Genomic DNA, 27,185 nt, shown 5'->3' with positions numbered 1-27,185 from the left:
TGCTAAAAAACGTTGACTATTTCCTCTTATGACCATTACTAGTTTATAGTGTAACCATAACTGAGTAGGACAGTGACTGGTCAAATATATTTCAAAAGATATACGAGTCATAATTGAATATTAATGAAAGTGTGACAGCTACAAAGTGTAGTTTCTGAATTCTAAAGCCGTTAGAATTAGTTCATTTCCATGAACTGAAACTGCAACATTTGAATGCAATTTATTAATTTATTTTCTCAAAAAATATACAGATATAGAGTTTTATTGAATTTAAACTACTTAGGTAAATATTAGAAATTTCCCCCATATGATTTAACTTTCAGTTCATTTCTTTGATAAGTGTCAAAGATTAGGGTTTTTTTTTTTAACATTTAAAACTCTTTTTAAAAGTTTGGACGTGAGCTTTTTAAACAGACGTAATGGAAACCTTCATATTCGGAATCACCGACCCTGAGTGTTGTCCGCAAGAAATTCTATGTTTTGGATTTAAAAAAAAGGGGGGGGGGATTTCTATCTAAAACAGAAGAAATTATTTCTTTATCACTTTTAAAAACAAAAATAAATATAAGCACTTAAATTGAAAAAAAAAAAAAAAAAAAAGCAGATATAGGAAAATGGCTAGTTGGAGAATTTGGGATAAAGTGAAAATGCGGGGTGATGGTAAAATATTTACACAATTTGCAGCGCCACCTATTTAGCAACAGATAAACTATACTGTTAAGTGTGTAGTTGATTCAATTAAAAAAAAATAAAGAGCTCCTTGATCCATACGATTTATAATACCTTGATCCATACATCAAGGTATATAATAGTACGTCCTTTTCAAACATTTATGCACAAATTGTTATATTTTGTGAATTATCAAAAATAATTTTTGCAAGTATTAAATGATTAAGTTTTTGTAATTAGCAGTTAAAATATTAATTTAATTACTGATGTGGAGTGCAATATTCCTTTTGTTAATATTAGGCCTGTTTATAATTATGAATGTCTAACACAATTTGTCAAGCGCACGAGACACTATTAATTCTTTGATCTTCCAAGGCCCTTTAATATAAAAAGTGGAGAAATATACATTGAAATAAATTTAATATTTAAACTAGCCTGTGTTGATGCAAATAATAATAAAATAAGTTTTAGCGCTCTTCATCAACAAAATAAGGATGCTTGAATGGGATTATGACTTTTATAGCTGTATAATATCGCTAAGTATTTCTATTTCTTTCTTATCCTGTTTACATCATTATTTTTATTGTTTCATTACAATATGCTAAATGTAATATTATTTTTCCGCTCTTCTAAATTTCAAGATGCCTAGAAAAAAAGAAACTATTTTGGAGATTTTCTGAAATAGTCATAAAAAAATCTATCCTATTGGTAATAGACAAAGGCTACTGTGAAAGCATTCTTTCCTTATCTAATGCTACACCACAAGATGCCACTTCAATTCAATTTGTTAATCCAGAATAATCTAAATCATTCTGTCTCGGTCTCAAACAAATACGTGGTAGATGCCACTACCGTGTGTCAAGACGACATGAGATTTACCTTGCCAAAGACAATAACTCAGATCAAAACCAAACGACAACTAACAGTCATATTTTTCCAGGTAAATTTAACTTCTTTAAAAGATAACTAACTCAAAAAATATGTGTCTCACTGTTTCCACTTACCAGGAGAACACTGTAAAAACGATTCAGAAACGTTCCTGGAAAATAATGGGCAGCAGATGTGCCCAATTTCTACCAGTAACATATCTTGCAAAATCCAGGAACGTTTTCCGCTAAAATTCAGTAACCTTCCTGATATTATCCTGGAAGCCTCCAGAAAAATTCAGAAATCTTCCCATTAAAAGCCAGTTGTGTCTCCGGAAAAATAGAGTAAACTTAAAGGTATAATATAATAGCTTGGCATCTTCCTGATGTACCAGGGAAGCTCCAAGAGCATTATCGCACATATGGCCAAAGCTAAGCGAGGATTGCAAGAAAGTAACGAGCATTTTACTCGCCTGCAATTCTTGCAAAGTAACGTATTCCATACTTATTCGCTCCCTATGGGAGTTTAATTAGCATGGACAAGCCGTAATTGCAGTTAAGCCGATACACTTTATAAATACGCTCAGTCAATCTTTAAACTGGGAGCTAAAAATATTTTTCACAACAGTGAAAAGTCTGCATTCGTGCGCTTTGTAACCATTCAGGAAACCTTTTGACAATGATACTTGATTTTTCCCGGGAAGTGGATAAAAACCATTAAAATCCCGAAACGTTAACACGGAAATACCCAGTAACGTTTCGGAATTTTTTTACAGTGAACAGTGAGACAAAATTGCATTTGGTTTTAAATTTTTTCTCTCGTTTGTATGAGCACGTAGTTTTTTTTTAGATACACATTTATAATACCTATTACAGTGAAAAATTTTGTTCCGTTTGAAGGAATTTAATTTGTTTGTTTTTTAATAATACAAAATGTAATGTAATTGAATTTTCCTGTCTTACTTGTACCTACTCTTTCCTTAACACATGTTTAAAATTTACTCACATTTACTTTACTAAGCATTCATATTTTTGGTTTGTAAAAAAGAATAACTATGAAGAATTTCAAAAATTCCACTGCATTTAAAATCATATCGTCGCTTCAGGGCAACAGTAGGATACTTTAGTGTTATTTTTTTGATTAGATGTCTTACTGTTGTTCTGAGGTGACGATATTCCAACCTTTTGAATCTATAATCAAACAGCAAGATAACCTGTTACTCACTGTTTCTTGAGAATTAGAAAAGTGACTGCTATTCGCCTTCCGAGGAGCGTCGACATGGTTCATTACCAACCGATTCTCATTTAGCCGATTATGAGAGTTTCAAATAATACAAGCCCGAATAAGAGTTTGCACTAAATTTCGAAAGGTTTGTTTTGCTAAGGTCTTTCGTCATTAGAAAAGAAAATTGAACGAAAGAGAGAAGAGTTTTAGTCGATTAATGACAACAGAAACAATACATCTTGTCAGCTACATATAGGATTTGAATTTTCCGCCATTTCTCACATTTCAACTTCACGTTTATGATTCGATATTTTTGCACTTCGTCTCTGATAATATTCAAAAATGGATGATACATCGTATTGCAATTAATAACCAAAATAATTAGTTTGAAATTAAAATTATGCCTACCCAATACAAATACACGGGGAAGAAAAAAAAAAAAAAACGCCGAGGAAAAAAGTTGTCTCTTAAGTAATCAATAAAAGATGAAAGATTGCAAAGCCTTACCTCTTCAAGTCCGTTAAACGGAAAATCTTCTTTAACTGACGGTTTTCATCCACTCATTTTCAGATGTTATATTTATACTTCCCCGCTCTTAATCCCTCGACACCAGGGGGAGTATGCATCGCTTTTTCTGACCCATTAACCTAAAAATTAGTCCCTCTCCAGGATTAAATAACAAATATGTCCTAATTGCGTCTCCTGTAAAAGATGGATCCAGTTCAAGGTGCTCTCCCAAAAAAAAATGTTCATTTTCAAATTATTGATTCGCGAGCGACCTTCCGGGAAATTCTTGGAAAACCTGTTCGAAAAATACTCGGCTCGATATACTAGGGGAAACTGACCTTCAATTATTAACTTCTTAAAAGAAATAATTATAAAATGAAAGTAAGTATAAAAAAAGTCGGGTATTTAAGAAGCACTAAAAGGGTTTAAAAATAAATTAAATATGAAGGTTTTTACGTTCGTAAAAAATAAGTAAAAAAAATAAATAAATAAAATGAAAAAAAAAAGTAAATAAATAAAATAAAAATAAATAAAAGTAAATAAATAAATAAAATAAACTTCATAGAGGTTTGTGATACTTACGTTCTACTGTACTTTAACGTATTCCCACAATGTCTAAAAATTACGAAACACAGTATAAAAATTGCTTATTGTGTTTGAAAACTATTTCACAATTTGTTTTTTCTTTTATCGCTTAAATTGGCCAATGTGTTCCATCTGTGCAGCCATTTTAATTGAATTAGTGTTTGGGTTAGAATTTTTACACACTGTCGTGGAAAAATATGCGCATTATCTGCAATTCCGTCCCCCTCCTTTTTTTTTCCTTTTTTTCATCTATTGTATTTATAGATTGCAATACCGGGCCAAAAATGGAATCCCGGTATTCGGTATTTTTAAAACGTGATACTGAGCTAGCACAGACGATGAATATTGGACTTAAAAATGATTTTTACTTATTTAAAAATGCCTATAATTTTTTTCCTGTTTCATTTAGCCAAGAAGAAAACTTTCTGAGCGGATATTTTTTACGAGCTTTTCAACGACACAAAAATAGACAAATTTGGGTGGAAAGAGCTATTTTATTTCTTTTTTGGATCTTAAAATTCGAACGGTTCGAACCTCTTTTCAGCGTTTGAAAACGGGGTGCCTCCTTGCCAAATTTGATCAAGATCCGACATAACAGTGGATTTATATAGGAAACATACGAAACACACACACATATCGCACACCGTCAAGAAATAAAACTCAACTCCAAAAAAAAAAAAAAAAAAAAGCTATTAAGAAAATTAAGGTTTTACGCAAAAAATAGTTTTAATCGATTTAGTCTCAAATATTTCAATACGCGCAAAATTTTATTATGTGATTTTACTGGTTAACTTTTTGGTGTAGAATTTAATAAGGCGAACTTAAAGTTCGAAGAATGTTTTCTCCTAAATTATAAAATTTTAATGATGTTTTACTATTACTTGTACCGTTTTTACGCCACCACGCATTAGTTATATAAGCTAACTTTATGAGAGTTTTGTGGCAAGAAAGAGCAATAAATTTATATATCTTAAGTCGATTGCTAGTAAGTTTTTTTTTTCTTCAAATTTTGAGTTATGTCACTTTCCTTGCCGGGATGCGATGTATTCTGTTTTATTTATATCGATTGATCTTATTAACAATTTCTGAAAAAAGAACCATATTTTTTCTTTATTTATATCGCTTAAAGTGAATAAAGAAATTATAAAATTACTTTTTCTTGGTAACGGGGACATGAGGGCAAATAACTTATGTTTCAACAAACGTATTTCCCTATGATCTTTGGATTGCTACTTATTTATATTTTCCCCCACTATTGAACCAAGACTAAGGTTTGGTTTCTTGGTCACCTTCTCTATTTCTTCCCTATATATATATATATATATATATATATAGATATATATAGTATATATATATATATACTATATATATATAATATAGTATACCAATTCTTCTTTCCTTGTAACAACAGATTAAAATAACCACGATCAGAAGTAATGGCAACCAGGAAATATAATTTTTGTTACCATGCATACGTCTTTTTCTTCCCTTCAGTTCCTGATATTGTTATAAATTTTTTTACTTAGAAATATTTTCATTTTAAATAACATGCAAAATGCTTCAGGAAAACGGTTACTTTAATAAAGTCAGTGAACCTTTTTTGTATGGAAAGTAAGCTTATATACTTATTCTCCATTGCGTACAAGATTGCCTGATTTTTTTCCAGTGCTAAAGTGGTTTGACCAGGTTGCACTTCATTAGCTCATGCAGAATATTTCATGTGGAGGTGGGGGTCATAACTGACCTGACAGATATATAGAATTATCATACTATGATTGGCAATAGGGAAATACTCAAGAATTCTGAGGAAATTGATCCCCAAGCACCCTCACAGCGACCCTGGTGTGTTGTTCGTTTTTCATGAGAAGGCACTTCGCCCCGTCTTCTCGAACGCAGTGTTCCATTCTGCGTGTGGGTGATCGGTGAGCAATCCATGCGCTTCTAAATTAGACAACCAGACAGCCTTAACTTGGACGTGCGTTGTAAATGTGCCAAAAAAGGTCCATTGTCTTTTACATCACTTGCCTGTTGTCATTTTAGTTATTCTTACATTTTGAAAGCTGCTGCTTTTACAACAAAATGCTATGATCCGAATACGCCTTCTGCCGAAAACAGCAAAATAGAATCATCGGATACCACGTGACCAGGGAGGAGTCAAGTGCCTTCTCGTGGAAAACGGACTATACATTGGTAACACAAATTTCATTATTGCAGCCAGTTCTTTGGAAAATATTCGAGTGCAAGCATGTACTGGTGCATTATGCAGTAAAATAGGCAAATTTGATGGTAACTTTTTTTCTTCCTTCAACATTGAAAAACCTCCTTTAAGAACAACTATAAATTGGCTACTCCAATTTGTCAATGACTAGTCTTAATTTTTGGATTAATAACGGGGACTTTTATATTCATGGTGTTTTAGTAATATCTTTGTGAAAAGCGCTCAGTGTCTCTTTCCTTCAAAATATGAAGATATTTAAACCTCTCTTCATTTACGTATGAGTTAGATTTATGCTCGTAACTATACTCTGCAATTTTTTATAAATACATGTTCGCGTTTTAAGTATTAACCAAGGATCCTTATGTAGTCACATTGTTTTTTCTCCCCATTCAATATTACCTTTTGTTTTTATGTTCTGGTTTTTGAAGTCGTTTCACATGAGATAAAAATCCTCCGGTTAAAGGAAGGGTTCCCACAATGTTGAAATCATCAAAATGTGTGATAAGAATTTCTAGATATATGTTTTGTCCTATTAATATGCCATCTTTTTGTTCTTGAAGGAGCATTTACGTTTTCATTTATCCTTTAAAAATATGTTGACTTAAATTAAAACCAGATAATAAATTCTGTTTTTCTTGTGTAGTTATCCAAATTGTATGAATGTTTCTATATTTAGATTTTGAAGCAATAAGTCACACAAATGTATTGATTTTATTTATTCATTTCATTGCTCATAAAATACATTTTTTAAGCAAAGAGTTGAAAAATTCCACACATACCTACAAAGGGCTCATGGACCTAGGGCAAAATGATACTTTTAATGGCACGAATGAATGAATTCATTTACTGTTGTTATTTTTAATTATTTAAAAAAAATTCTTAAAAGCAGCTAAAACGACCTTCAAAACAATCACATAGCTGCCTTTCACCTGATTTTTTTTTAATCGCAAAATAAATGTAAATACATTTCGGAGGGATCATTTTGCCCTGGCCTTCTATAATGTTTCATATTTCATAACTAGAACACCTTTCTGTCTTAAAAAAATTATATGTAATTAAAGCGAGTTCAAGCTGAATATTGATTAAAATATGTAAATATGCCTGTTAAGTCATGAACAAAATCTTTAAAAGTATAACTGAAGAAAAATGATTTTTAAATATTTTCTTCAAAAATTAATAAACTGTAACTTTTTTTAAATGAATATTTTTAAACTATGGTTATTTAAAAAGGTATAGTTATTGAAAAGATTGCGATTAACCTTTATGATAATGATATGAAGACACGATGCGAGACGAATTTAAACTGAACTGATGTTGCAATGATTTGACGCACGATGAACTCGCGTGGAAAATGCAAAAAACTGAGAATAATAAAATTAAATTTCATCTATCAACAACTTTTTGATATGGAATAATTTTTTGAGCTGCTTAATTCGTAATAACTAAGTAAACAGTTGGTTTGGATAAAAGTAGGGGAAAACTGACGTTGGTCCCTAAAAGCTCGATTTAAAAGATTGGCCGACACCTTCGAGAGAAATCACCAGAAACAGCCTCCGCTCTACTTAAATACATAATAGTTAGCCTTATAAGGAAATAACACTGCTTAATAAGTTTTGGTCCAAGATGAACATGGGGTACACAAGTAACACTGTCTTCACATCGGCGACGAAATTTCAATCGCTGCCCTTCTTCCCCACATACTGGAACGCTGCCCTTCTGCCCCTTTGCTCAAGGTTTTAGATGAATGGGATATTTGTTGCAGTTGCCGAGCATATCGTCGCCTCAGAGCAACAGTAAGATACCTTAGTGTTATTTCTGGGACTAGATGTCTTTCTGTTGCTCTGAGGCGACGATATGAGCAATTGAAAAATTTCGAAACCCATTTTTCCTTGTACAGTGAAACCTGAGTAAGTTGACCACTTGCGGTGCACTACTTTAGTGGTCAAGCTTAAATAGGTGGTCAACTTACGGAGGTTGATTTATATGATATAGGGCTAATTCCGTGCCTTTAAAAAGCGGTCAACTTAGACAGGTCCTCAACTTACAAGGGTGGTCAACTTCACAGGTTTTACTGTATTTAAACTTTTAAAAACATCTGCAGGTTACCAATCGTATGTTCAGGAAGCAAATTTACTTCCCCGTGGTAGTATCTTTTGCATGACGCACTCATGAAATAGAACAGGAATGTCTTCGCTCTTGGCATGAAAACCAAAGCATCAGTCTATTGCACAACAGGGCGGCTACAACGTATTTTGTCGCTTTCGCCGGTGATTTGAATCCAGCTTAAAGATTTTTTCTCCAGTGTTTCAATGATTCTTCGTTCCTTCTCACTGACAATCAAGTCGAAGCATTTCTCTTGAGCTGCGACACTGGAGGCAACGACGTAAACGAAAGAAGGGTCGTCAAGGCAACAGGAAGGACGGGAGACTCAAGTCAGTAGGTATAGAGATAGATGTCTTGTCAGGAAAATCTTCGCTACTGCTTTCACTCCAGAAACTGCAAAAGGAAAAAAACTTAAGTAACTACTTTTCGTCATTCTTGTGAGGAAAAGAGGAACTGATAAACAGATACCTTAGCATTTCAAAAACGTTGCTAAAGAAATTAAAATAATGCTTTTAAATAATCAAATAAATATTTATATAATACACCGCCAGCTCAGTCATTCCATTCGAGGACTGCAGGTTCGTGCTTATTAGCAGTCGTCAGCCCGGAATAGGAAGTGACTGAGCTGGAGGTGAAAAACCTCTTAAGGAAGCCAAGAGTGCCAAACAAACTGGGAGCTAATATAGAATTAGCACTGACCGCTACCAATTTGTTTGACACTCTTATCTTCCTTAAGAGGTTTTCCAACTCCAGCTTAGTCGTTTCCTATTCTGGGCTGACGAAACAAGCACGAAACTGCAGTCCTCGGATTGAATGACTGAGCTGGGGTTATATTTCATGTATTTCTCCCTCAGCTCTGGCTATAGGGCAGTAACTTATTGAAAACAAATAACTATTGATCATTTCCACTTTTAAACGAAAAAAACAATTTCGTTCACAAACATTTTACATAGATAAGTATATTATTCGAATTTTTTTAGTCACATGAAAGTTGACCTTCACTTGTTTTAACCTGTTCTAATGTCTCATTCATTTATCACGTTTCAACCTTTTGCATGTCTCGTATAAAACGATTTCGCTACTTCACACCAATTGTTCCATATTTTTCTTTATCTGGGTATTTTGCATGAACATTAAATTTAAACACATAAGATGTTTTTGAAATTGATGTTGTTCTGGTGTCCTTCTGTTACTTAGTTTTTATAATTGTTGATTGCAATATCAATTCGGAGAGCTTGTGTAAGTCGATATTTTTCAGCTAATACAAACTATTTATAATTTATCTTGTGAAGACAATCTAATATGCCGCTGTTTTGGTAACAGAGTATGCTTTACTGTTGCAAACGCATGTCGTCGTACAGGTACCAAAATATATTTTAGGGACCTTCTTTCATAGAGATCCTTTTAGGGATCCTTCTCCAATATGTCACTTTTAGGAATTATATCCCAATGCGAAAGGAGACTTTCAAGGATTGTCCCTACTACTGAAAACTTATTGGGACTGTGTCATTATTCTGACAGAGAATTATAGCGACAGTATTCCTTATCCCAATGGATACCTGTAAGTAATGTGACTTTAATTCTGTAATTCTTTTAGGAACTATGCACTTATCATAAAAGGACTCTTAAAGACTGTCTTTCCCTTAATGGGGCTCTCCGACAGTGAATTTTAATTCAAGGGGTCTGGTTGTCAATCAGAATTTATTGTTTAATTCACTAAAGTGATTTCTTACTTTTAATACGGGTTTGGATTACTGTTTGTAAAACTCTTATTTTTTATCTTATCAATTACCCTTTCTCTGTGTGAAAACTTTGGCTAAACAAGCTGTGGACGACGTTTGGTACATCACGCGCAAAATTTCCTTTTGCATGCGAAAATTTAACTTACAATTCAACTAAAAATTTATTCAAAAAAATATGAATTCTAGAAGAATAACAAAATTTAAAGATGGAACTATTTCGAGATTTTGAGCAAATCCTGCATGAAAACAGTTCCTGAACGATTAAGGCACTTAAAACAAAACGTAAGAAGCGTTGAAAACCGTTACTGAAGTAAAGCTGGATTCGAACTTGACTACAGCTGTCTACGTATAAAACGGCATATTGATTTTTTTCGGGTAATATTTATTTTCTGCCATTTAGATTTTTGATACTTAGAAGGAATCGACTTTACCTTGTATTCTGCGAATGAAAGAGAACCAGGAGCTTTGTTATGCATTCGTAGTCGGCAAAAACCAGGAAAACTGAAACGAGAGAAATGGATATTTACTCAACATTGTCTAAAATTAGGCATGGCATAATTCTTTTTCTCTTTTTTGTTCCGTTGCTTATGTGAATTCATAGTGGCGACAAAAAACGTCGGTATAATTAAAAGTGGCTTTCATACGAACAGAGATGGTTTCCCCATTCGATTTTTACAAGAAATCAATCACAACTCTCCGAAGAAGCCACTTGAACCAAATTTTACATAAATAATAACCAATATGCGAGAGATAAGAAGTGTGATAGTGTAAAGAAAAATACTTAGAGCGAACAATGATGTTTTTTGTCTTCTTTTTAAATAGCTGCAATCATTTGTTTCCCACTCTTGAAGGAGATCATTTGACTCTTATAGGAGACGATTTTGGCAGCAATGTTTGCAAGATGAACATTTTGATTTTTTTTGCCTTGAAACTACATTTTTTACGCTTTGCTATTTTGAAATATGTTCTGCTGACGTCATGCAGCCAAGGATTTAGATAAAATGTATTAAATTTCATCCATCTGAACGTATTAAGGCTAAAGGAAGCAATTTTGAAAATTTGTAAAGACGAAATAATGTATGCATGCTTATTTCGAAGTTTGGGCGTAATTATTTTCATTAGCATTAAAATTATAATGTCGCTCATGGGCTGGGGGGGGGGGGGGGGCAATAGCTGCACAACTCAAAAAATCGTATTTTGAGATAAGTGGATTTAAAGTTTTCCTTGCTATAGGAAAATGCATAGGAAATGCATTTTACTTCTGCCATCTTGCGGCATAATATTGAATTATGAGTTGAACTAGTATTGCTGCTGAAAAGAATGTGTAATTTCATATTTACACCTGTTCTTAGTCCAAAATGGGTGTTTTCTGAGCTGTGCCACTATTGCTGCCCATGAGCTATGTATCATGTGTGGCCAGGTTATTTCTTATCACTTTGTACTAAGCCATTCTAAATTTTCTCTGAAGGTTCCAGAGACACGAATGGGGCTTTAAATATAATTCTGCAGAAATATTCCAAGATAATTTCAGGAAGGTTACTGAAATTTAGCGGAAGACATTTCTGTTTTTAGCAAGATACATTATTTGCAGAAATTGGGCTCATCAGCTGCCGATTATTTTTCAGAAACGTTTCTGAGTTGTTTCTTACAGTGTACACTAGCGAGCAAAATTGAGATAATTTTCAGATTTAGTCAATCTAGGTTTCTCGAGAATTTAATCCTACTTTCATTCATAGATTTCTCGTGGGTTTTGTGGATTTTTTGTACTGATTTTCGTTTTTCTGTAGCATTACCTTTTTCTTCAAGAGCCTTTTTTAGAGGAATTTCAGTGGAAATTGCTGTAAAACATTTTCGTCTCTCGCCGTTTTTGTTTTTCCTCTCTCCTACTTGAGGATAAGGTCGTAATGTTTTGATGCACATGTTGGTTTGGATGAGATTTGCACCATATTTAGTAGGCATACCTGAAACGTTATTAGTGAGTGGAAAGGAGTGTTAAAAACCTTGCTGAAACACATAATTAAATACTCTCGCCGGGAGTGCGCTTACCATAATTTGCGTCAAAACTCCTGGATGGAGATGGTGTACAAAATCTTTAAACTACTGAGACAACAACTGAGTCAGTGCCGGTATATCCAGTTTACTGCTTAGATATTCAGGAGATTGTGGGTCTGGCCAGTTGGAAAATCTTAGTCATAGTTTTCCATATATTGTTCGCCATCCTAGAATCAGCGACCGTATTCGCATTTTTTTTTCATAGGGCGTACACACTTTTCTCTTTAGGGTGCAACTTAAAGTGAGGAGTGTTATACCATATTCCTTATACTAATTGAGCTCTTCTATTGACAGATGAGAGTTGTTATTGTCAAGCAAGAGTGCTGCACGCAGCATCACATTTGACGGAGTTTTCTCCTTGTCGGTTTTTCTTTTGAGTTTCTAAATTCCTGAAAGAACAGAGCGCGCGTAAGCTGTAGGCGAGTGTGTAAGAAAAGAATACAAAGACGTATATATAAGATATTATTAAGCTCAAGCACAGTGAAACCAATGCAATCATTTCATTAAGTTAGCATTTTAAGTAATTTATGCTGCAATTGTTTAAAGTTTTGAGAGTAAAAATGTAGCTTAAGTAAGTGTACAAATTTGCACCCCCCCCCCACGCAAAAAAAGGTTCTCCTACTTACCCCAACGCAGCATATTGAAATCATGTTACACTAGTTTGGGAATGGTTTCGTATAACAATTCAAGTAAAACTTTTCTTTGTTGCGACAAAATATAGACTATTCAATATTATTAGGTTTTGGGAATTCCCTCCATTTTTCTCCTCGTCACCCCCACCTCTTAGCGTTACACCTTAGGTTTAGAATTCATTCCACTATTATAGGTTGTAGAACAGACCTCACAGTAGCACAGCTTCACAAACGCGGGCATGTGACAAGTGTGTCAGTCCTGCCAAATAATAAACAGGAAAATTATCGAGGATTTGCACACTTACCCCCTTCGCATACAAGACCCGGTCTCCCTACACTGTTAGAAACAGAGGTGCCTAATAGGTGCAAATTTTCACCCAAGGGTGAAAAAACGTGCCTCAGGGTTCAATGAAGGCTAGGAAAAGCGTTAAAAAATGCCCTTTGGGCACCTCACTGGGTGAATGAGGCTAATAAAGATGCCAAACGACCACGGAATACCTGGGTGACTCGATTGAGCATGCGCTCTGACATCGTTCAACCACTTCAATGGCTGACGAAGGAAGTTGCTGGAAGAAATTAACTTTATTTAAATAAGATAGGAATTTTTGATGGTCAACTATCATCTAAAGTTGGTTCACCAACAATTTTTGTCATATTTCACTGCTGGATTTCATCAGTATCATCAGAGAAGATGTGATAAATTCCGATGTTTTATTTCTTTAGGAATATATCAAAGATATCCAGTGAAAAATATCTAAATTACTTAAATTACATAAAAAGAAAATATTACACCCAAAGAGAGTTTAATTTTTTTTTACTTGATTAAAAAACAGAAGGGGGAAAAATGATCAAGCTTTATCTAATTATTCAATGAATGCGAAATACTTTTAACATTTTTTTTCTTGGGGGGGGGGGGAAGCATAAATTATTCTACTAGAATAAATTGGAAGATTTAGATGACTAAGAATTTTTCAAATATCATAAGATTGCAATCTTTCACTTATTTAATTGATATGTATCCCGTTAAGTCATAGTTTTTATTCTATCCAGTGTCCTTAAAAACTAAATGTTTAGTAAAATGAATATGTGGGCTGATATCTGCCTTATAGATAATGATTAAACGATTTTAAATGAAGGAAATATGTAAAACCTAACCTATGACCACTTTACCCCATCTTTCTTAAATTGTTTTGAAATATTATATAAAATAAATCCAGCTCAGGCTGTTTATGCAGAACATGTTCGTGAGACATTCGGGAAGCTGCCTGCACGACAAATTTGATAAAAATTCGAATGAACAAAAGTTTACAAAGAAGTCAAAAGAGATGCTCAGATTTAAAATGTCTCATAAGCAAACAGAAATTCTTTCTTCACAAAATAAGGTATTCCCAGCATTAAAATTTGTAGTTTAAAACTTAATTGCTAAAATGTAAAATAAAAAAAAATTACCCTCATTCTTTCATTTATTTCAAATGCATTTTCATTTATTTGATATATGACCACTTTATCCCATTGACCACTTTCCCCTACCAGACCCTATACTCTTAATTTTCGTAAATTCCATGCTGTAGTAAATGTCAATAGCATATTAAACTTACTGAGCAATACAAGTGAATATACGAACGTTAGTGCGAGAACAGGTAAATTAAAATCATGAAAACTTCTAAACTATGTTGGAAAGTCTGAAATGTGGTCAAATGCCTTAAATTACCAAGTTTTAACCAGAACTGAATGCAATGTGAAAATCTACCAAAACTTCGTATATCATAAATCAAAACAATAAATAGAACACCATTTATTCAAAAACGCACACAACACTGGGAGAGGGGCAGGATCTGCAATAGGAAGCAGTAAAGGTGCCATTTTTCTCTCCTAGGGTTCTATCTTTCACCCTCGGGGCACGTTGGATTGAAGGTGCCTTTTTTTCCACCCTGGTTAAGTTTGCATTTTCGGTTCCCTGTTGGGTGCCGCTGGTGCTACAAACGTTTCATCCCTGAAAGTTGCCAACTGCAACCTGTAGTTTTAACATTGTATTCACGAATTTATACTTCCACCACCTACTCAAAGGCCAACAAGCTAAATTTGAGAGGAAAGAAGCTTCACTTTTTCTTATCAATTTGCTAAAAAAAATTCTTGAAAGTTTCAGGGAAATTGAAGATGTCAACTATCAAGTCCCCATTTACTTTGTCCAGTTTTTCAAAAATGACTCTTAAGCACAGATCCTTAACGCTTTGAACACCATGGCTTTTTTGATACTCTGAATGTGATACAGCCCTAGATTTCGTGGTAAATATTGTCCGTTTGGAGAATTTACTCTTACTTTGCGAAAACCCATGTGAAGCACCCTGTATATAGTTATTTTTGATTATCTTAGTTATATATATATATATATATACACGTGTAACAGACTAGAGAAAGGTATTTATTCAGAGAAAGCTGGTAGAAGCACGAGCTACTTATGCATGCTACGAAGCTGGCACACTACCAAAAGACTACAGGTACATTGATCAACATGCGAGAGGTAATAAAATTACGTTTGTTTAGAAGCGTCAGAAGACGTCATGATTAATGTAAGTACTTTATTCATGGGCGCCTATATGGGGGGGGACAGTGGGGGCTCAAGTCTCACCTTATAAAATAGAACTTCCTTGCTTTTCGTTCTTTTTTCTCTGCAAAAGTGTAAAAACATTTCTTCTCCAGCCATTAATGAATAAGTTACTAAAAAGTTCAAATTTTAATAACTCTAATCTGCATTGAAATCGGTTTCCAAGGGAAAATATCCAGCTAAACCATGGTGAAAATATCTGAGTCCCTCCTCCCCCTTTAAATGTTGCATATGGGCACCCATGACTATATTTACGGATGGGTTGAGACTAAGCCTCTGAGTATCGATGTGTGTTGAAAAATATTCACAATATCGCCGATAAAGAAGAAATAAGAGGCTCACCTTCCATATATCTCTTTAAGTTCCTGATCTTGGACGAAGTGGCCGAGGTTGGTGACGAAAAGGGTTGAGCATTGAGGCTGAGTTTGTGGTGGAGGCGTCTGTGCGTTGGTGGCATGGTTGTCAACGACATGGGGCGGGTAGTGCATGGCAGCGTGCGGAATGGAATGAGGAACAGTGAGGGGTGGCTAGAAGGATACAGGCAGAAATCAGGGCAGTTATGCCTTGCAAACATTCATACGATTTGAAGGGTAACTAAGAAAGTAACTAAAGGCAACTAAACTAACACTGTGTGGAATTGCACTGGCATACCCCGACAAATATTATGTATTTTAAGACTTATGCACATCAGTTTACTTTATTTCAGAAGTAATTGTTGGATCAGTTTTCAGTTCTAGGAGTGTTTGGGAGTTCTCAGTTTAAACTTCACACTTTATAAAACGTACTTTATTAACGTACTCGAAAAGAGCATCCCCGCTGCATCAGTTTTTATGCTTTAGGTGTTAAGCGTAAAATTCCTTCTTTGAAAATGTTATAAAGACAGGTTGCTTGAACAGTGACTCAATCACCTACCGACTGAGCTATCCGGATTTCTTTTTCAGCGATGAAGCGAAAGTTTGCATTTCAACTGAACGAATCCGTCCGGTTTTTAGCTAGCATTTTTTTCCATAATAGGTATTTGAATTGTTTACTTTTCGATCAAAATGGGGGAAGAGTCTTTAAAATGATAGGGCATATTATCCATATTTAGTCCCCGCACCCAATTTCGTCCCCCTACGTTTCTCTGGTCTGACACTAGGTGCCGCTATCGGTGATACATTTTCTGGTTGCAGTTAAGAACGTTATTTTTTTTCGAAGTTCCATGAGTCTAGTGCGTTGCGCAGGTGTTTAGGATCACTCATTTTGATTTTTTGCAAAACTTGATTTGTCGTAAGACTATATGTAAATGCTCTTTTACATTTATTAAAATGTGTTTATTTTGTTGTATTTCACTTATTTGTTTAGAGTAAGCTGTAAAAGAAACGACTTGGGTGTTTTTCTACGTTTAGGTTCACTTCACGCAGAGCATGAAACCGCCATATTGGTGAATATGATGTTACTCGTCCCCTACCAAGAATAGATTAAAAAACATTGAGGCGGAGTATCCTATATGCTAAATATGCTTTTATGAGGGGAAAAAAGAGAGAAATATAGGTACGTTGACTTCAATGCACGTTATGGCGAACACAAAATGTGCTCCACGGTGAAGAACAATATATATATATATATATATATATATATATATATATATATATATATATATATATATATATATATATATATATATAATTTATAACGCTTGTTTGGAGGCTTGAAAAAACTCTTTCATTTGTTAAATAAATTTTGCTAAAAAATGCATAATCCGTGATGTTTTTCATTAATACACTTTATTAATCCAAATTTGATATTATTACCAGGTTTTTAACCCATTATTACCTCCTTTGGAAGGTGTATAGGGAGAGGGGATGGAAATTGGGTAAGAATTAAAAACTATTTACCAGAATTAAAAACTATTTTTAATTCTGGTAAAAGAGTTTACTTTAAGGACTTATTTTAAGGAGTTTTTAAGGAGTTTACTTTTTTTTTTAATGAAATCAAATTGTATCTCATGTATTTCAGTTTAAATACCATGTACAGGCTTAGTTGTTGCGGTGCTATATGCATTTTTTTTTGGAGTAATCGCTCGTAACGTATGCTAGTTAAAGACCAAAGAGCTTAGGAGGGACGAATTATTGGGACTTTACCTTTACTTTGAGAGTAAACGGTGGAATATCCCAAAGAGATCCACTGTATCCAGGTCTTTCTTAATCTACTCTCCAGTGCTGACCTAATTATTAGACTGAAGAGTTTTTTTTTGTTTTTTGTACACTATTTGTACTAAAATACTATTTATTTTACTGTTAAAGTACAGTACATACTGTACACTGATAATTACGTTATTTTAGCATAATTTAATATTTGCAGGTGGAGACACTGTCTGCTTTGTTTATCTACCTAACAGGAACATAAGCTCAATCAGCTTAAACAGTTCACTAGTTCTTTTTATTAGTGTGTTCTGTTACAAATTAAAGTTAGTTTTAGGTAATTAGTGAGTATGTGTATGTGAGTACATATAATGCTGAGTATGAACAATTTTTACCTCCTTTTTTAAAAAGTTAAGAAATGGTGTAAACCTTGTGAAAAGTATGCCAAAAAGACTTAAAATGCTCATCAAGAACAAGGGAATGCATATTAAATATTAGATAATTATTTCACTGATCGTTAATGTGTCTATAGTTATGTAATCAATAAAGAATTTGCTTTTAAAACAGTCTTAGTCTAATAATTTGGCCAGCACTGTATTTTTTCAACTTCACCTCTACCTGTCAACAGTTTAATAGCTAGTTTTTTGTAACTCTACAAATTATACTAAAAATATTACTCTTTCTTATGTGATGATGGCGCTTCAGAATCTTGTCTTTTTGAAATTTATTGTAATTTTTCTTTTTAAAGCATAACCATTGCTACGATATTCTATATTTTCTACGTATTTGAAACGTTTTCACAAAACAAAAATATTCACATTTCAAAAAACTTTTTGTTAAACATCTACTAGCTAGGTACTTATTAAGCAAAAGAATTGCAAGAAAGAATGCTTGATAATAATTGCTTTCAGAAATGAATCAATCTATCGTAACAGAGGTTATCTACACATGCTTAATTTAGAAAAAATCCTATATAAATGATTATTTGTTACAGCAAAATATTTTCTAAGTTAAATGATTACTTAGTTGTTTAAAAATAAAAAAAAAATTAAATACTCATAAGTGTTAAAAATCTTTTTCAGTATAACTTTTTTTCAGCATATTAATGGCTTGAAGAAATGCCTCCATTGTTCATGACTATACTTTTGTAATAAAGAAGGTGCCTCTAGATTTTTTATTTGCTCAAATTTAATATCCAAAATATTTAAATTTGCGGTTATTAAGAGGATTCGAGTCGTAGTTCAGTATGAGAGACAGTACAAAAGTGTACTATTGTAAATTATCTAGGGTAAAGTAGCCATATTTTGCCTTCTCTAAGCTTTTTGGTCTGTGAGAAGCATTTGTTACGAGCAATTAGTCCAAACAAAAAAATTATAAAGCACCGCCAACTATGCCTGCACATGGTATTTAAACTTAAATACATAAAATATAATTTTGTATCCGTTAAAAAAAAGTCTTTAAAAAATGAACTTTTACCAGAATTAAAATGGTTGTCCTATTTTCATTCCTTCTCCCCATACACCTTCTAAAGAGGTATTGATGGGTTAAAAACCTGGTAATAATATTAAATACGGATTAATAAATTGTATTAATGTAAGACATCGCAGATTATGCATTTTTTGTTTATTAGACCACCAACTAAGCCTCAACATGATATTTGATCTAAAACTCATGAAACGCAATTTTTCTGTTAAAAAAAAGTTTCTAAAAGTTTCTTTTACGAAAATTTTACGAAAGATGCACTTTTTGAAATTTAAAATTGTTATTCTATTTTTGCCCCCCCCCCCCTCATTACACCGTCAAAAGACGTAATGGGCTAAAAACCAGGTCGTAATAGTATTAAATACGGATTAAGAGTTGTATTAAGAAAAAACAGCACAAATTGTGAATTAAAAAAAAAATATATAAATAGCAATAACTGTAAGATTGACTTTTCAAGCCTCCAAACAAGCAAAACAAATTATTATTTTTTTTTATTCTTCGCCCCGGCGCACAGTTTCTGTTTTGCACGAGGTGCATTGAGGGCAACGTACCTACATTTCTCCATGACAATCGTTTTTGACACATTGAATACGTTTTTTGCCATGTTGAACGTCCATCAACGTTTTTACTCCTGTCTTTGTAGGGGACGAAAGTAGGAACTACATATTTGCCAATATTACGGTTTCTTGTTCTATGTGAAGTGAACCTAACATAGCAAAACGCACAGATCATTAATTTTACAGCTTATCCTAAACAAATGTGTCAAATACAACTAGAGAAACTTTCCAATACAACAAAAAGAGTATTTACAAATAGTATTTCGATAACTGAAGTGTTCCAAAATTAGAATAAGTGTACTCCTAAACGACAACGTGGTGGACTAGACTCAAGAAACTACCGCAAATAGATAGTATTCTTGACCGCATCCAGAAAAAATATCACCGGTATCGACACCTAGTGTCAAACTAGAGAAACGTAGGGGGGTTAGGGTGGTGAAATTGGCACGGGGACGAAATATGGCTGCTTCACTCTATGTTTTAAGCATATATATTTAAAAAGTCTGACCAAATGTTTTATCAGAAGTTATAGAGCGATACGCAACTTAGAAAAAAGGAATTACTCTTCTATAGCCGGTACTTTTAGTATGTATTCTAAAAAGGGTAATGTGACAGTGATTGATTATACACACTAGTAAACTTCCGCTTTCTCTTACGAATTTTATATCTAATAATATAGGTTCATAAGAAGTTCCTACAACCTGAGACACCCGATGTTATAAACTAAAGTAATGTGAATAATTTGGCTTTGAAAATCTAGCTTAGTAGCATCCGATATTATCATAAAATGATTACACACGAGAATAAGAGTTGCAGGGGAGGCGGGTCCATTGATAGAGGGTTAAGTTGATACAAGGGCTTTAATTCTTTAGTACGTATGCACCCAGAACTGAGAGTCTTATGACGAAGTTGCAGACTTCGGTTGATTTGACCAACGTACGCTGGAGAACCTGTATTTTTTTTTTGTTTGAGACTTTCTTTTTCTGTCAAGAATCCCTTTTTGTGCACCAAAATAATTTTTAATGGTTTGCTTTCAACCATCAAATAAGATTTTATAGGGATTATATCATATTAAGTAAGATACAACTGTGTTCCTTCACCGGAATACATGGTTTAACCTAAGAAAACACTCGAAAATAACCAAAAAAAAAAAAAAAAAAAACTCGAAGGAATTAAATTCTTCTTTAAATATTTGAAATAGCGTATTTGGGAGCAGATGCTTTGATTTATAGCTAATACCTACAAGGTGCATTCCATAAGTAATGCAAGCATTTTTTTCCTGACGCAACGGTACGTAGCGTGTTCTAATCTGCTGGGTTAGGTGAAGTGGGGTGCTAGTTTCAAAAAGCACCCAATCTCATTCGGTTGCGAGCTGCCGAAGAGTCTGGAAGTGCGTTCCCGTGAACTCTGCTTTGGGTTTATGTAACACGGCACAATGGATTGTTCTGTGGAACTACTGTACGAAATAAAGTTTTGCGTAAAACTTCTAAAGTTTGCCACTGAAACGACATCAAGGACGAGTGGAAACTTTATCACGACAACGCGCCGAGTCACAGCGCCTGCATTGTCAACGACTTCCAGTCCAGGACCCGCACCCAATTGGTTCTCTAGCCTCTACAGTCCTAACCTGGCTTCCGTTGAAATTTTTTTTTATTTCTTCGGTTGAAAGGATCTATGAAAGGAAATCAGTGGGACACGATTGAAAGCATCCAGGCGCTTGCTACATCGACTCTAAAAGACATTCCGGAAAACACCTTCTAGGGCAACTTTCATGCGTAGCAACACCGCCTGTAGCAGTGTATCGACGCATGAGGGTGCTAATTTTGATTTTTTGTACGAATATATTCAATAAATGATTTTTTATGAATTTGGTCGCATTACTTATGGAACACATTTTGTTAGCTTCTATTAGCTGTAAATCAGATTTACAGATCAGAAGGATGTTTCTGAAGTAGAAGCGTAGTTTCTGAAGTAGAGGTTATGATACTTACGGGCATCTGGGCGTGGAGTGCTGGGTGCACGAGGGCAGTAGAATGGAGGGCTGTAGACACAGGGATTTCCGTGTATGAGAGGGGATGGTGCGACCAGCCGTCTGAAATTGTTGGCAGCAAGGAGCTCATTTCTTCTAAAATGAAGAAAGAAAACTCTTACTAAATCCTTGTTTAAGAGGCAGTTCTTGTAACAATCAGGCAGTTAAGTTACAAATCATTTTTGATTTTGCTGAAAATTTTATGGTGTTTTTTTTCCAATGATTTTAGAAGTGACATTATTTTTTGTTTTCATCCGAAAAAAAATGTATTGCGACCCACAAAAGTTCCGGAAGTTGATCCCGACTTAGTGATTTTCTCAAATCGTCAATTTTTAATATTCGATTTTCTCTGCGCATTGATCATGAACCAATGTTCCTTTTACGATTTCATCACTAGATTTTGATTCTAAAATAGAAACATATTGTAGATTTTAAGGTTGATTAGTACTAAAAGTGCATAGTTTGTAATATTTTTCATTAGTACAATTCTTAATCTGTATCTGTTACTATTATTGTTACATATTTTACAAGGTTTATTGGAAGAAGGGGAACGAAAATAGATAACTGTTTTCAATTCAGGTAAAAGAGTATTAAATTTTTTTTTGACGGAAAATAATGCATATGCTTAGTTGGTGTTGGTATGGTATATGAATATTTTTGGATTAATTGATCGTAACATATGGTAATCAGCGACCAAAAACCTGAAGGGGGACAAATAACGGAACTTTTACCCTACAGTGAACTGTGATCGCTAAAAAAAATGCTACTTTAACTTGCCTGCGTATGCTAATGCCGACTAACTAAAACTGAGGCCCAAGGTCCACAATAATTTGGAGGCCCCCTGAACGCTACTATTTTAAAAATGTGTATTTTTTGTATAGTTGTAATGCTATGCAGAATTCTTTAAGTAATTTGGGGCCCCTTAGGAAGAGGGGCCCAGGCCTAGTAGGCCTGTGCGGTAATCTGGCCCTGTGCGCATGTCGTATAAAAACTGATGGAAACTGCTATGAGACTAACTAACGTGCATTGCATGCAGCAGATATTGGGTTGGGACTACGACGGTGTTCCCTTGCCCTCCCCCCCCTCCCGGGAAAATCTGAAATTAACAAGCCTTCAAGGTCTTTTCCGCTTAGGTACAAAAAAAAGATATTTTAGTCGTTGTGTATCAAAATCAGTTCAATCTGTTTTTAGAAAATTTACAGGTGCGACAAGAAACAATTGTCCAAATAAACTAATTTTTATTTGAATAATCTTTGGTGTATTACTTCATTTTTGTTTTCTTTCTTTAAATAACCAGTATTGTCTAATAATGTACTGATAGACATGGGTTGGATTAAGCTATTTTTAATATGAGCTTATTTTTTTAATTTTCTGTTCTCAAACACCAATTTATGTAGAATTTCAATTTTATTTCACGTGTTAGCCCGTAAACTAAAAAATGTGGGTTATGTTATTTATTATTACAATGATGTTTTTGGTGTGACCAGTGCTTTTATACCGCGACCTGTCAGTACAAGTTCAGGTTTTTGAGAGTGGGTTTCGGCCTGATTGAGAGGAAATCGTTAGAAATCAGATTGTTTACTCCTATATTTCACCCCCTAGTTTCAAACATTGAGCCCCCTCCAGGTTCGTGCCCGGGCCAACAGGTGTCCCTTCTCCCCCCCCCCCCTGTGAACGCCCCTGCATTTGCATAATTTCTTCAATCTTCGAAATGCAAGATGCGTCTTCAGATCTAAAAAAAAAAACAAGTTTGTGAATTTGGAAAATTTTCTATTTCAACGGTTGTAGCGGGTAAAATAACTAATCGTCATGGAAAATAATAAGATTTTAGCAGATAATTGAAATTACTGTTGATTTTAATTCGGCATGTGTAGATTTTTCCAAAGTAGACGTGTTAATTAAATTTTTAGATCTGTATATAGCATAATTAAAATTCGACTGGTAATTATTTCGATTTCAGTTGTTTGAATATATTTCATGTTTGTTTGTTTTCCTATAACCTGCCCTATTTATTTTTGTGTTTGTGTCGTAACTTCCTCTTCTATAAGAAAATTAAAACGTTTTTGTTTATATTTTAATCACGAGATGGCGGTACGATTCACTCCGTAAGAAAGTGAGTAGGACAAAGACGAGAGAAAGGCGGCCATTTTGTGTCCAAATATGCTGTGAACTTAGGACTAAGGATCTAGCTTTTAAGTATAATGTATTTTCTGCCTAATGTGCGTGCACCTATGAAACAAACTGTGCATATTGTTTCCTATATACTACGACGAAACAGATTGATTGCCGCTTTGTAGTCAAACTAGTCACACCAAATTTGTTACAGAAAACGAGAATAAAATGATTCAGTTTCGGTAAACATTTTCAGGCTATCGAATCGAGAAAATATTGCAAGAATTCTAGTTATATTCAATTTAGCGATAGCCAAAAATGCTTCAACTTTTTGCAGTAAATTAATTTCAAGGGAAATTTTGTAGTGGTCTTTTTGTTTACTGTATTCATTTGATTACTCTTTTCAAATTTAAAAATCATCAGCCGGTGTGATGTTCTAGCAAATGATGTAAAAACAATAAAACCAAAATAAAATATTTAATTAAATTTTCTTTTGAACAAATTCTGAAATACCGAAAATGCGTTATGCAGATTTGATTCCGAAAGTCCACGATTTCTTCTCGGAGACTCAGACATATTTTGAAATTGTGAAATATACTCTAAGTTACGTTCTTAGAGTGTTTCACTATATTCCTTAGAATTTTTTTTTTACCATTTAAATACGATTCCCCGTAAATCAATGACATGTATGTTATTAGAGATATTTTGCTACTTTCTAGCCGTTAATCCACTACTAGCCACACAAAATTCAACACCAAGAAGGAGTGGTTAGAATCGAACGAACATTTTCAAACATGTTAGAATCATTGATATTTAAAAGATATTACAAAATGAAAGCAAAATGGTTATTCATTACTGGAAAAATCCCAAATGAATGGATGTGTAAGTGCCTTGTTCCTCCACCTGTAGCATGAATGTACGAGGCGATACCGTCGAGCATTGAGCCACAGCGATTTCGTACCACACAGTTACTGTAAACGCGCCCTTCGATTCAAACTTATAGGTTGTTCAATTTACCGTCTCAAGTGATCCCAGTTATGATTTACTTCTGACAAATCAGGATAGAGAAGTTGACAATGGTAAAGAAGTCCTCTGAGACCCCTGCTGTGCATGACCGCGAGCATTCTACTGTTAATAAGCGGCTCCTGGGAGCCCCGCCATGAGTGCCATCATATGTCTGAAGCATGACACAAACGTCCTAATGCTGTCACAGTTATGCGAATCAATATTAGGGTTGACCAATGACCATATTTCGTATACGATAGAACCCCATAACGTCAGTCCAACTGTGGGTCTAGTTCTGTGAATCAATATTAGGGTTGACCAATGACCATATTTCGTATACAATAGAATCCCATAATGTCAGTACAGCTGTGGGTCCAGTTCTGGAATCAATATTAGGGGTGACCAATGACCATATTTCGTATACGATAGCAGCCTAAAACGTAACTCCAACAGTCCGGTTAGCCGCTGAGAAGTAAATGCTTCATAAGGGCATTCACACTTTCTCATCTAGGTAGAGTAGTGTCGAGTTTGAAGGAATTTCTTTGGAACCAAATGAATTCAGATCGTCTTCAGCGAAAGTATAGATCGATTTTGGACAACGAAGAGATTTTTGTACGCTTATGGAGAACTCGCTGTAAACTCCCAAACAGTGCCTTCGATTTTCAGCGGCACACCGCACCCATAGCTGGGGTTATGTTATGGGGTGTTATCATATCTGAAATATAGTCATATTGATCCACTGCATCATGACAGCAAAACGGTACGTTAGTACCATGCTTCAGCCACACATGTTGGCACTCATGACGGGTCTCCCAGGACCCATTCTTTAACAGGAGAATGCTCGGTCACACACAGCTAGGGTGTTAGGGAACTTCCTCTTTTACATTATAAATTTCTCTGGCTCCTGATTTGTCCAAATTCTAGCATATCTATGGAATCACTTGAGACTGTAAATTGGACAGCCTATGAGTTTGAGAGAATTATTGGCGCGTTTGCAGTAACTATATGGTAGGAGATAACGTAGTACATCGCACGAGACTGCTATGCCTCAATAATCGCCTGTATCGCTTTGAACATTCACGCTAGAGGTGGCTCAAAAGGGTATTTAACCTGCATTCATTTGAGAATTTTTCTTACAATTAAGGATAATAATTTTGCTTTCATTCTGTAATCTCTTTCTAACATCAATGTTGCCATCAGGTGTGCAAAATTTCGTTTCTTTCGAACTACTCCTTCTTGGTGTTGCATTCTATGTGGCTATCAATTTATTAAAATTGGGAATGGCAACGCTTGTTCACCAGTGAAGCAAGGTAATCTTTAAAGCTTAACCTCAAATGTGTTCTCTGAATAAGGATATAATTTTTTTGTTTTGGTAAGATGCGGGAAGTTTTTTTGTCACATGTTATATCTGTTACATTAATTAGTTTTAAAAGATGCATACATTTATTGATCAATTTGAAGTCGCTGATTTAGATTGTTATCGGTTTAGTCTTAAATCAGTTCATAATGATCTTGTAAAATTATTTTGATTATGAGATAGTGTTGTTTGAAAGACTGGTGTTACGGGAATTTTTGTTTGCCTATTTAATTAATAGGCGTAACAACGTTAAGAGACATAGAAAACGAAATTATAAATCTATCGCAAGTCCATTCTGCATAAATGTAGTCTAATATACTCCATTTTATAAAATTGAAATAACTGGATTAGCCTCTCTGACTTTCGTTTGGTGAAGACTATACACATTCAGTTTTTTAAGTCGGAAAAGCCTATTAACCAATCCTGAACCCGCCTTTGAACTGTACTCAATAAGTTAATACATTTTTTTAGATAAGGAAACACAAAATCTTAGCGTCACACTCTAAAGAATTATAAGAAATAGATCTAGTGAGAAAACTCGGCATTCTATTGGCCTTTTTACTTGCTATGCTGCAGTGCTGATTAAACTATAAGTTTTGATTAATTAGGACATCCGGATCAACAGTTGTTTTGTCTTTACTGACATCCCTGTAAGTGATACAATACAATGTCTCCTTCTCTGGAAAATCTGAAAATTCTGCGTGCATTGCTGGCAATGGCATCCTCTTCACGAAACCTCATCTCGTAGATGGTCATATCGTCCAGAATATGTTAAGTCCAAAATCACAGTGCTGGAAAAAAAAATTGCATCACCCACGCATTTTCACAACAATGGGCTTATGTGAGAAGTTTTGGTCGACCGATTAACGATGAATGTATGTGAAATTCTGCAAAACTTATGAAATAAACATTTAACAGCAGGAATCCGATAACTGTTTATGTAGATCGAGGCTGTTTCCGGACCTAGGCAAACTGCTGACCCCACGCTCATTTTTTCATTTCTGAACCTGCGTGTGAGTTTAGAGAAAAAAAATTTACTTAACCCCACGTCAATTTAAGTCTAATGGCAAGATAAAGGTTTTTAAATTGTTACTTACCAGTTTTGCCCTATGGCACGGAGCAGAATCATCCTGGAAATTGACGTTTGGAACTGAATTAAAGTGATCCCGGATAGTAGGAAGCAATTTCTCGTCCAAAATGCCAATATACACCCGAGCGTTTATTGTTTCTTGCACAAAGTGAAGCCCACCAACTCTTTAATCAGAAATACATCCTCAAATCATCTGGGATACGGGATGCTTGACTGTGTGTTGAAT

At 34.5% G+C, this 27,185-nt stretch overlaps 1 protein-coding gene across 2 annotated transcripts in view; it reads right to left on the bottom strand.

Moving 5' to 3' along the window:
• Nucleotides 1–6,837: 6,837 nt before the first annotated feature.
• The window catches only part of LOC129218542 (protein couch potato-like), a 147,809-nt gene continuing 127,461 nt past the window's right edge, over nucleotides 6,838–27,185 (bottom strand). For both annotated transcript variants that reach the window (XM_054852839.1, XM_054852840.1), the window contains exons 6-9: nucleotides 21,358–21,491; nucleotides 15,547–15,731; nucleotides 10,347–10,416; nucleotides 6,838–8,566 (exon numbers count right to left, since the gene is read on the bottom strand). In XM_054852839.1, the coding sequence (XP_054708814.1) occupies nucleotides 8,555–8,566; nucleotides 10,347–10,416; nucleotides 15,547–15,731; nucleotides 21,358–21,491 (401 nt within the window). In that variant the 3' untranslated portion in view covers nucleotides 6,838–8,554. The remainder of the gene's footprint in view (nucleotides 8,567–10,346; nucleotides 10,417–15,546; nucleotides 15,732–21,357; nucleotides 21,492–27,185) is intronic.

Source organism: Uloborus diversus, chromosome 3 (assembly GCF_026930045.1).
Source record: "Uloborus diversus isolate 005 chromosome 3, Udiv.v.3.1, whole genome shotgun sequence".
Classification (NCBI taxonomy): Eukaryota; Metazoa; Arthropoda; class Arachnida; order Araneae; family Uloboridae; genus Uloborus; species Uloborus diversus.
Note: the sequence above shows the minus strand (reverse complement) of the source record. Positions and strands in the feature narration are given on the sequence as shown.